The sequence below is a fragment of the Canis lupus genome, chromosome 10 (assembly GCF_048164855.1).
Source record: "Canis lupus baileyi chromosome 10, mCanLup2.hap1, whole genome shotgun sequence".
NCBI classification, from domain to species: Eukaryota; Metazoa; Chordata; class Mammalia; order Carnivora; family Canidae; genus Canis; species Canis lupus.
Genome location: NC_132847.1, coordinates 65,954,659 through 65,966,736, shown reverse-complemented (window position 1 = coordinate 65,966,736; position 12,078 = coordinate 65,954,659). Strand labels below are relative to the sequence as shown.

The 12,078-nt window shown below is 37.2% G+C and overlaps 1 protein-coding gene and 1 long non-coding RNA gene across 5 annotated transcripts in view; one reads left to right on the top strand and one right to left on the bottom strand.

Annotated features, from left to right (window-relative positions):
• LOC140641858 (uncharacterized) overlaps nt 1–5,101 on the bottom strand; it is a 50,370-nt gene extending 45,269 nt beyond the window's left edge. Inside the window, exon 1 of the long non-coding RNA XR_012038472.1 lies at nt 4,762–5,101. This is a non-coding gene — a long non-coding RNA (uncharacterized lncRNA). The remainder of the gene's footprint in view (nt 1–4,761) is intronic.
• Nucleotides 1–10,642, top strand: part of CTNNAL1 (catenin alpha like 1) — a 61,038-nt gene extending 50,396 nt beyond the window's left edge. For 3 of the 4 annotated variants that reach the window (XM_072842306.1, XM_072842303.1, XM_072842307.1), the window contains 7 exons: nt 1,242–1,292; nt 1,385–1,539; nt 5,527–5,575; nt 8,297–8,353; nt 8,687–8,800; nt 9,461–9,544; nt 9,676–10,642. In XM_072842306.1, coding sequence (XP_072698407.1) covers nt 1,242–1,292; nt 1,385–1,539; nt 5,527–5,575; nt 8,297–8,353; nt 8,687–8,800; nt 9,461–9,544; nt 9,676–9,741 — 576 coding nt within the window. In that variant the 3' untranslated portion in view covers nt 9,742–10,642. The remainder of the gene's footprint in view (nt 1–1,241; nt 1,293–1,384; nt 1,540–5,526; nt 5,576–8,296; nt 8,354–8,686; nt 8,801–9,460; nt 9,545–9,675) is intronic. The other variant, XM_072842304.1, reaches the window with a different exon arrangement.
• The last annotated feature ends 1,436 nt before the right edge of the window (nt 10,643–12,078 follow it).

The following is a 12,078-nucleotide window of genomic DNA, read 5'->3' as shown; positions in this document are numbered from 1 at the left end:
TTCTTTCTTTCTTTCTTTCTTTCTTTCTTTCTTTCTTTCTTTCTTTCTTTCTTTCTTTCTTTCTTTCTTTCTTTCTTTCTTTCTTTCTTTCTTTCTTTCTTTCTTTCTTTCTTTCTTTCTTTCTTTCTTTCTTTCTTTCTTTCTTTCTTTCTTTCTTTCTTTCTTTCTTTCTTTCTCTTTCAAGATTTTACTTATTTAGGGACATCTGTGTGGCTCAGTGGTTGAGCATCTGCCTTTGTCTCAGGTCGTGATCCCGGGGTCCTGGGACCAAGTCCTGTATCAGGTTCCCTGTGGGGAGCCTGCTTTTCTCTTTGCCTGTATCTCTGCCTCTCTTTCTGTGTCTCTCATGAATAAATAAAATCTTAATTTTTTTTTTTTTTTTGAGAGAGAGAGAAAGAGCATGAGGGTGAAGCGGGGAGGGGGAAGAGCAGAGGGAAGGGGAGAAGCAGCCTCCCCATTGAGTAGGGAGCCCAACATAGGGTCAGTCTCTGTACCCTGAGATCATGACTTGAGCCAAAGGCAGACGCTTAACCAACTGAGCCACCCAGGTACCCCTCTATTCTTCATATAAATAGGCATCTGTGGACTAGCCTGGTAACCTACCTACAAAGTTTTCGCCTTTCTTAGGGGAACTATATTCTGAGTTCCATATAGCTTACACAGAAACAAACTTGCTGTTTAAAAATAGGGGCCCATTAAATATGTTGATTCAAATACGAAGTTCTATGTTCTAAGTATAATTTCCGATACAGCCTAAAGTAGAGGATTAGAAACTGGGATGTCAGTGACACTAGGGTGCTGAAATTTTGCCCTCAAAGGGAAATTGGTTAAAGGAACTGAACTCCAGAGTCATAACATTAGGGATATATGGAAAACTACATATAGTGGTTAATTTTATGACATCGTGTCATAAAAGTAACTCAACAGATGGGCCAGGAATGATTGAAGGTATAGCTGGACCCTTGAAGACTACAGAAGTCTTTTAAGTCCTTCTGGGACATGATCTGCTTTCCCTGGTCCCCGGTTTCTAACTACCTACCTGTTCAAAGCTGAACTCACATGCTAGAAGAGTATTTGCAATTAGTTGTTTGTTTTAACTTAATTTAATATAGTTTAAGTATATTCTGAAAAATGTTTAAATTAAAATTTAATTATAGGTAATTTGTTTTCTATTACTATTGTATTTCCTCACAATTAATTCTTTGGCTTTTTAAAATGTCTTAATCTTTTTATTGTCATAGAAGAATAATGCAAACCTGAAATCGTTAAAGCCAGACAAGCTTGACTCTGAGGTAAGATCTTTTTCTTTTAACAGTTTTACATCTAATCTTCCTTTTACATCAATAATGATAATATTGTCATGATTAAAATATATATTTTATAGGAGCAAGCCAAGATAGCAAAGCTTGGACTTAAGCTGGGTTTGCTTACCTCTGATGCCAACTGTGAGATCAAGAAATGGGAGGATCAGGAAAATGAGATTGTTCGAAATGGGCGGAACATGTCCAGTATGGCCTATTCTCTGTATTTATTTACTAGGTAAATATAGTTATATTTGATTTTTAAAAAATCAATTTAATAATATTTGCTGTAAGGAAAAACTTGTATTAAATCATTGATAGGTTAAAGATTATTTCAAATATATGGTAAAAAAGAATGTAAGTTCTTATGATAATTAAGTGAATGCAACAAGAAGACCTTTATTTAATTAGGATTTAGATTTAGAGGATAACTCCTCTAGGTTTGTGTCCTGATCTTTTCAAATTTTTGAAATAATTTTGGCATTGGATTTTTGTCATTCTGTATATCCTTGTCTCTCCTAGCCAGCATCAGGAAGCTTAGAAGACATGCCTTTTAACTCTTTATACAAGTGATTGATAACTGATTAGATAATAGAGATCAAAGAATAGGACCATAAGGACTACCAACTCAGTAGAGTGCCAAATCCCCAAGAATCAGTATTCATTATATAGCAGAGAATTTTCCTAACTTTGCTGTTACACAACCTACATTCTCTGTCTTGTTCACATTACAAGACTCTTGATCAAATGCCTCATAGAAGTACATGTTGATCACATTCCACAATCTTCTGTTAAAATAATCTATACATATGGTATAGTAATTCCATGTTGCTAAACATTTATCAGTTCTCTGCTCAATAATCTGTTCTAGAATTTTCTCAGGGAATGATTTTAAACTTTTCACTAATTTTCTGAAATTAATTTTTAAAATTTTGGAAACCTGGAAAATACTTGATATCTCTAATGCTATGGCTCTTCTACTTGTTTTGATTTTGAAAATATTATCAGCAGTGGTTCACACCTACAGGTAGCTTCAGTATTCTGGGATATAATCTATTTCATCTGAAATCTTTTTTATTCCATTTTTTAAAAAAGATATTTCTTTACCTTTAGAGAGAGAAAGCATGCACTTGTGAGCAGGGGAAGGGGCGAAGGGAGTGAGAGGCAGAGAATCTCCAGCAGACTGTCCTCTGAGAGCAGAGGCTGACGTGGTGCTCGATCTCATGACCTGAGCCGAAACCAAGAGTCAGTCACCCAACCGACTAAGCCACCCAGGCACCTTTCATCTGGAGTCTTAAGCTCAACTAAAGTAGTTAGGATCTCCACAACTGTGGGGGGCATTGGGGTTCAATAAATAGCACGCTTTTCCTACCCGAGTTCTGAACAAAATGAAAAAAAGCAAAAGAATAGGCAGATAGGGGCTGTAACCTTTATATTGAAAAAGCCATTATTGGATAATGTAGTTTATATCCACTAGTAAGTACGTTTTTAAAAATGATCTTTAGATTAAGAAATCTTACTCTATAAGGACAGAATATGTCTCTTAAAATACCTAGAAGAGCAGGTGTCTCCCAAAAGCAGCTTTACTTCTAAGAGGAAAAGGAGGAAGGAAAGGCCTACCATATCCATTTTCACAAAGTCCCCAAAAAGATGGAAAAGCTAAATAAACATCCACACTCTTCTATGGGATGAAATAAGTGGGAGAGCCAAGAGAAGTGAGGGATGTGATGCTAGTGAAGATTCCTTCGTACAGAAGAAAGATCAGAAGTGAGGAAAAAACATTCATTTCCTCTTGATGAAGTCCTCTGCCTTTTCAAGACAGAATTCTTCTGGATGGTGCAGGAGAAGTGATCGGGGCTGAGTGATTTGGCCTCTGTATAGCAGTCATTTGTTAATACTTTTGCCAAACTTTCCAGCTTGGGTGACCTTTCCTTTCCAGTGGTTTCCTTCCTCTGTTCTTAATTGTTTTTCACAAGCTTCTCCTGGGATTGAGTCTTCCTAACACAATTTTGACCTTTTTTTTTTCTTAGTTCCTGTCTTTAAAATCTGGTAAGTCAAATTTGCAGAAGAAAGTAAAATGGAACTCCTTTGTTGGCCCACACCAAATGTGCATAGATTAGCTGAAAGATCTTGACATTTGGCTGTAGTCATGCTAGTTATCTTATGATGGTAAAAATCAGCAGATCTTTAAACAAATTTTATTTGGACTGATGAAAACTGGAGGAATATCATTATCACTAAGTAAATGTAGTTTGATATATAAAATCTTCCTTAACAGAGTACTCATCAGAATTTTTAAATTTTTTAACTTCCTCTTTTATTTGTTGTTTCTTATTTCAGAATATTCCAGGATGATATGGTCAGCATTTTTTGTTTCAGGGTCAGGATAGTGGATTCTGGTAAGGGAATGAGACTAGGAAGCAGGAGAGGCTGCATTATGAGGGGGTGGAAATAACTAAAGCTCTGTGGAATGGGATTTGTTACTAGTTGGAGTTCTTACACAGGAATGCTAAGTTCAGGGAAAGAATAGATTTTCTGCCGTAGGGAACACCTGGTGCCATTTTGACGCATCTTGCTGGTATGTCTGTAGTAAAATCTCAAGGGGCCTTTGTTTTCTACCCACACTGTTTTTCTCCAGCATTTATTCCTGTTTTCCTTTATATCCGTGGTTTACCAGTCTCATCTAGTTGCTCGTTTCTTTTTTTAAAATATTTTTTAAGGGTTTATTTGAGAGAGAGAATGTGCATGGGTCGGGGAAGGGGCAGAGGGAGAGGATCTCAGGCAGATACCCTGCTCAGTGCAGAGCCTGACATGGGGCTTAATTTAATCCCACGACTCATGAGATCATGACCTGAGCCAAAAACCAAGAGTTGGAGGCTTAACTGACTGAGCCACCCAGGCACCCCTTGTTTCTGAGACCCATCTGTTAGCCTTCACAGTGTCCAATTTTCTAGTTTTCCTGTGCAATTTTATAGCTTTTCCTCAGGCTGTTAAGGCTGTCTTAACAATTTATATAATTTCTTAGTAATTTATACATGATAATTCATATTTCTTGATCATTTTAAAGATTTTATTTTTAAGTACTCTCTAGATGGGCAGCCCTGATGGCTCAGCGGTTTAGCACCGCCTTCCGCCCGGGGTGTGATTCTGGAGATTCGGGATCGAGTCCCCCACATCAAGCTTCCTGCATGGAGCCTGCTTCTCCCTCTGCCTGTGTCTCTGCTACTCTCTCTCTCTCTCTCTCTCTCTCTCTCTCTCTCTGTGTCTGTCATGAATAAATAAATAAAATCTTAAAAAAAAAAAAGTACTCTCTAGACCACAATAAGGGGCTCAAACTTACAATCCCAAGATCAAGAGTTGCTCTACCAACTGAGCTAGTCAGGCATTCCTATTTCTTGATCATTTATATATTTAGGATTTTTTTTTTGTGCCTTATAGCTTAAAAAAATGTCAAACTTACCAGAGCCTTATAGGTCTTTAAGTGATTTCTGTTTCATAATTTCATTTATCATCACAGCATTTTATCAGAGAACAGGAATAATTTGTTCACATGTTACAGATGTTAAGGGCAGAACTGGTTGTTACTAGATTTCTTCTGATTCATGCCTAGGTTACTGCTCTTCTCAGTGTCTTCTCTTGTTCTTTCTGCTGTGGTTGGCTTTTCGTTTGTAGAAGTCTTGGTTTTTCTTGGTAGTTTTCAATCTGATGTTCCCTAATCTTCTGATGAGAGTGGTAGCACAAATATTATCATGGCTATTTTGTATACTCAGCACTGAAACTTAAATGACATGCCTTGTCAAAGTTTTAGAATTCAGAATGAGAATTTTTTGAGTTTTGGTCTGATCCTTTTTCCATTATGTAACAAAGGCCTTTTGGTTAAGACATCTTGTCAGATCTCATGTATTTAATTTGTGAAGCAAAATGAGAAAGGTTAAAAAGGAAAAATAAAACTTAAATATTACTCATTGGTTTTAAATTTCTTTATACTATAAAATTAACATATATAATATGCACTGAAAATTTTTGAAGCACCCTAAGAAGTAATAGTTTTAAAATATGAAAGTTGTTTAAGAACAAAGTCACAATATTACTAGTCTATTCAATATTACTCTTCAAAATTTGGGATCTACTAATACACAAAATGTTCTAGAACTTTTATGTTATAAAACCAATTTTGAGGCAAAAACTTTTTCTTAGACTTTCTTGCTAATTCATTTTATTTCAGAGGAGAGGGGCCACTGAAAACTTCCCAGGATTTAATTCATCAACTAGAGGTATGTTTTGTTTCCATTTTATGCTACTAATTTAATTCTGGGCTAAAAGTGGGTAATAACAGGTTTTCTAAATGATTTACCATATCACGTTTGTATGCTTACCTGTACACACATAATATCTACAGAAAAGTGGGAAAGCAGAGGGCTTGCAGTAGCATTTTGTGGAGCTTTTTTTTATTATCTTGTTGGGTAAAATTCAAATATTATAAGGATAAAGCAGAGTGGCCTTTGTTGACAGTCAATATGTGCAGTAAGTTATAGGTTTTCCAAGTGGGTGGAAATATCCTGTTAATAGACACATATCCTGGATACTTTCCTCAATGCTAGAAAGGCTTTTTGGTCTCCTCATTATTGGATTGGATGAATGACATTGAGTAAATGAGGACAACACATGAGAAAGCATCTGTCATAGGCTTGAGACAGTTAAGAGGGTACTTGGTACAGCTTCCTTCTTTCCTTCTATATTCCTGCTGATTTAAGGTATTCAAGGAGAGATAGACATGCTTATCCCACTCCCTGTGCCCCATTGTGTCTAGTGGAACTCCATATAGGCCCATCTTGAATTCTTCTCCTTTGGTTAGAGGCTTTAGATTGGCAAGTGGGTTACAAGATTACTTTCCCTAACTCTCACGTTAGTTTGCTTTTCTAGAACCAAGGGCATTCTTGTATTTGAAATGTGAAACTTCTATAAGTTTATTACCTTTAGTAGTTTCCTTTGGCATTCCCTTTAGGAAAGGGATTCAGCTTAGGAGGATGATTATCATCAGTGTCAGAAGATTTATAGGAAATATTTCTTTTGTATTTTTTTATAAAGTTGACTATAAATGAGCAATTTCCCTTAAAACAATTGGAATGAATTCTGGATTCATTCTGTTCAGTTTGGCTCATATCCATTTGAAGTCATACCACATCACAGTGGGTATTTCACTGCAAAAGATTCATTAGTCACCTTCTTCCTGTGTGAGCTTATTCATTAAACCAGTGTCTACTGAATTGTCTACTGATGAACACGAAACGCTCATCAGCTATTTACTGAGCTTGTACTGTGTGTCAGATCTTGGGGGTAAGAGCTCTGTGGAGAAAAGAGAACAGAACAAAGCCAGTGCTGCCAGTACTCCTCCAGTGGGAGGAAGTAGGCAGTAGAAAGTAAAGTATGCAAAGCCCATATATAGGCATTTATAGATAAAATCATGAAGGATCAAGAGAGAAGGTGATAGAAGGGTAACAAGAAAGGACCTTTCTAAGGGGGTAATACTGGAGTAGAGACATTAATGAATGAGAGAGTGGGCTGGATACCTGGAATACTGGAATACTTCAGGCAGACAGAGCAGGTGCAAAGGCCCTGGGATGTTGGGTTAGGCTGGAGGGGTCATAAGAACAGTAAGGAGGCAAATGTGTATGAAATAGAATGAGCCAGAAGGAAAATGGTAAGGTATGACATCTCTGTAGCCATGGGAGGAACTTTGACTTTTTTCTCAGGTATGAGGGAAAACCCATTGAGGGTTTGGAGGAGCAGTGGCAGGATCAGACTTAGGTTTTAAAGGTTTTTGGCTTGACCACTAGGGTAAATGATGGTGCCATTTACTGAGCAGGGAACACAGAGGGAGAACACCAGATTTAGAGGGTGGAAAGCTAGCAGTTTGATTTGCTTAAGTAGTAAATAAAAGACTGGTGTCAGGATTGTTCAAGAGACTGGGGAGTCATCAGCTCTAAGGTGGTTGTAAAACCATGATATTCCAGGAGATAGACATGGATCTTGCCTCTGAGGGCTTTGCAGGCCAGAAGAGAAGAAATGTAAACAGAAAGTGGTAATGTGGGATAAGTGAGTCATTCTGTTTGGTTAGAATCTAGGTGTATAACTCATTGGTTTCCCTTTTAAAGGATAAAGAAGGGAGCAACGGATTATTGACCTTGAGAGCAGTTCACCCAATGATAGCAAGGTGTTAAGGCTGTTGGATAGAGTTAAGGTTAATAACCCTGAAAGCACTGCCTCCCTCTTCATGTTCTTCTTCTAATTCAATACCAAGGCATGTTACTTTTCTTCACAAACCACCCTCACATTTGCCATTCTCGTCTTTCTTACTGCTGCCATCTAAAGCTAAGAATCTTGCCTTTACTCCCCTTCTGTCTCTTACTATGAAAAAATCTGTTATCATTTTAAAATAATCATCCTAAGTATTCCTGTCTTATCTGTCCAACCTTATTTTTCATTGTTTTCTGCCACCATCCTGCTCTCACTAAATTGTAAAATGGTGAATACTCAAGAACCAATTTAAATTGGTCCTCTCAAATGGCTGGTTAAGGAATCTGTATGGGTGACAAACTTTAGCTGGAAGTAGGAAGTCCTAATGTTCTACAATTCATCACCCTTTTGCTGTTGAGATATTATGAGCTCCAGATCCTTCCAGAAGCCAGGACATAATTTGTATGGTTAAATATCATAGGTCTCTATGACCCTCCAGAGTAACTGGAAGTTTCCAGGTGTAGAGGAACCTCTCCAGGGACTGATTTTGCACCCAGCCTGAGCAATCTCCTTCTCAATACAGTTAAACACTTATGTTTCTTGGGTAGAAGAAAAACTTAAGGAGTTCCATGACAGACCTTTAATGTTTAGACTTTACTTTTAAAATTCAATATGACAATTAGTCATGAGTATATTTCTTATGAACTATCTGTAAGGTATACATACATCTAAGTAGTGATACTTTTCTTTTCCACTAGGTTTTTGCTGAAGAGGGCTTAAAGCTTGCTTCAAGCGTACAAGTTTTCTCAAAGCAGGTAATGCAAGTCTGCCTGCTTGGTCTTGGTGGTGATGTCATGAATAGCCACTTTGGGGGTATATTATTACAGTAAAAGCATATTTAAGATTTATTTTTTAAAATATTTTATTTATTTATTCATGAGAGACACAGAAAGAGGCAGAGACACAGGCAGAGGGAGAAGCAGGCTCCATGCAGGGAGCCTGATGTGGGACTCAGTCCTGGGTCTCCAGTATCATGACCTGAGCCAAAGGCAGACGCTCAACTGCTGAGCCACGAGGCATCCCGGGTATTTAAGATTTAAAAGATGGATTTTGTTGGAGTTGTTATAACTTCCTCAATTATATTTCAGCTGAAAGATGATGACAAGCTTATGCTTCTCCTGGAAATAAACAAGCTAATTCCTTTATGCCACCAGCTCCAGACAATAACTAAGACACCTTTGCAAAATCAAGTGTTTCTAAAGGTAAAAGGAGGAGTGGGTTATTCAGGGAGATACTTGAGAAACTTTCACACTTATCAGGTTTGTTTCTAGCCCATTTTTCTTCAGAGGTGTTATTAGTTACAGGCCGTTTACTTCCATTTTTCATACCTTGATTGCAAGACTCATTTATCATCTGTAGTTATAACAGCCTGGGGAGCAGTAGGTTCACCAAATAAATTAGCCTTTTGAGCATAATTCTGCAACACTGGGCAACTACCCTTAAATCCTGATGTCGTCACATGTCTAACCAGGGCACAGATTCCTCAAAGCAGGGGCTCCCATTGTTTGTCTTCGGGAATTTGGCTAATGCCAACAAAGCAGAGTGCCAGAAGTTGCAAAGTAGGGGGCTCACTGTCACTATTTGGAGTGTTTTAAGAAGTGCCAAAATAACTTGAAATAGAACAGGTTGATTTTCCATTTATTCTTCATGGGGTTCTGTGAAGTGGGCATGAGACCTGGGCAGCAGTCCCTGCGCTTGTGTTCTGGGGCCTCAAGTCGGCTTATGTGCCCTAATCCATATGCCTTTGAGGATCCTTTAGATTTCCACAGTGAAGATATTTTATCAGTTCAAAATTAATCAATGATACAGTCTTTTGAAGTACCCTTTGTAGAATTTGATTTGCTTGCTTTCTGTCATTATAGATTGATAAGTGTATTATAAAGACAAGATCCATGATGGCTATTTTGGTCCAACTTCTCTCACTTTGCTATAAACTACTAAGGAAGGTAAGAGTTTTTCTGAAAATCACACTTAAAAACTAGTTTCAAGAAAAATGCAAAAGAAATAGTTACTATTTAATTTTGGCAATTTTTGTTTTGAAAGTAAAGTAGAAGCTAATTGTCTTACCCCTTTCCAGCTTCAGATGGAAAATAACAGATGGGTCTCAGTTACAAATAAAGACTCCGTTGATGGTAAAACTTGAGAAGCTTTTGGGGTCAGATCTCTGGAACAGCATGGAGCAAAGCTGGTATTTTTAGAAAGCAAATGATCCTTTATATTTTCAGAAATTTAACAATTTTATAAGGAAAACAATAATGAAATTTTGCTTTATTTTCTGATCACAAAACTGATTGTGATGTTTTTTGACAACTAATAAATTCAATGGTAGTTGCTACATTCTTAATTGCAGTGTGAATTTACAATGGGACGTTGCCACTAATACTGTTCTTGAAAGTCAAACCAAATATCCCAACTGTCTTAGTGACAGTTTTATCCAAAGAAGCTATTTTGAATATGTGCTCACCTTTGGCATAAAATACCTTAATTTCCTTTTATTTAAGCCTATCATTTAGAACACTAATTTTCAGCAGGAAAAAATATATATATATATTCATAGTTGTCTGGGTGAACGCAGGGGTTTCCTTAAATCTGTGGACTCTTCTTCAGTCCCTCTGTCCACAATTGTGACTGGCCTCTTTGCTGTCCTGTCACCGACCACCCATCGTGGTAGCACACGTTTGTTCTCTAACAAGCATTTCATAGCATGGGCTCTGTTGTGCTGCACATCCCTCTCCCATTCCCAAAAGTGGGGTCATGGAGCTCACCCACAGAATCCTACAGGAACTCACTAGGGGATGGCTTTCACTTCTCCTTTTACCATAGCCAGCTATCAATATTATTGCGTAATAGCTGGAATCCTAAGCCTGTCTTACTGGTGTAAAAAAGGTCTTTGAACCATCCTTCTCTGTACTGACTGATGGAAGATTCGAGACAGAGAACAATGGAACTAAGATGTTTAAAATAAATTCTGAATAATCGTGCATTTTGTAATGTGCCTTTGGAACGTTCATTATAAAACAAATAAACATCTTTCATCTTTTTAATTTTAGTGTTTAAACCTTTGTTTCTGTTTGGGGTGGGGCTTTGATCAAGGGACGTAGTTTATATGTTCTCTCCTTATGGTTTAACCATGTTTTGAACTTTTGCTAATGCTTGTATTCCAGTGCTGTGAAATTCATTTTGAAATCTGATAGGACACGTCAGTTGCCAGACTGCAGTAGTTATATAAGCTTGTGTGATGATTGTTATCTGGGTCAGCTATCACAATCAATATTCACAAGATTCTGAAGAACCACAGTACTACCAATTAGCTAGTCAATATTTTATTGAAAGACACTTGAAGTTACTGTAAGCATTCAGGAAAATATGGGATATACTTGGCTTAGTTAATACCTTTAAAAATACTTCTTTTATAAAAATTATCAAGCATGATTTTTATTCTCTGAGACCAAAATATTATTTAAAATTACAATAGAAATAGAAATAATGGGAGAACAATGTGAGGTAATGTTATATGCAAAAATACATCTTTTACTATCTTTAGTATCTTTTTGATGTCTTCAGGAATCATTATGCTACTCAAAATGGGGATCAGCTGGTTTGTGCTTCTGTTTCCAGCTCTTAGCACCATCAGTGTAGATGTCTGTACACTTACTACCTATATTATGTCTGGTGGGTATATTTAAAGGACAGTCATGCTGCCACTCAAGTTACAAGAAGTTTTTCTTGTGAATCAAAAATAACTTCTAGATTTTATTTACAAAATACTTTTATATACCTGAAATGAGAATATTCTCTTATTTAAGTGCAATGGGGGGTGAGGAAGGGGTGACTTACGACCAACAGGCTAAGCGGATAGAGAACCAAAGGAATTTACAAGTAAAGGGATTTCTTCTGTATTAAATTACATCTTCTGTTTTATTTACAGAGATATTTAAATGTACATGTGCTACAGCCTTTAAGAAAAAAAAAACAATTTAAAAAGTCCTTTTATTTGAAATTCAGTGTAAGTAGACAATCTTAAAGCCTATCAGTTCTGTTTTTAGTTTAGATGATGTAAAAGTTTTTGTTCTGTTCAAAGGCATCTATGTCTTTGGATTACAGCAACTTCTCAATGACTTCTTGGCTGGCTACACCACAGCTAGAGTGTGTGAGCAACTACACTGTACGTACTGTGATAAGCAGCTTTACACTGCATTAGAATACTTCCACGTTGGGAAAGCCCTTTGTAGTTTTCAAAGCCTTTTCCTATATCCCTTATTTAAGAAGCCAGTGTTACATTCGACTTTGTTTCAGAGAAGGCCATCCGAGCTACAGACTGTATAAGGAGTGGAGGAGGTATACTCTATGCTCTGCCCCTCCCCTACAATCTAAAGGGAGAAGAGCTAGGGCTGAAGAGGCTGTTCTAGCCTTTTCTGTAGTGTCATTCAGAAGCCAAATGGGCAAAAAAGGCCTGATTTTTTTTTCCCCAACTTTAAAC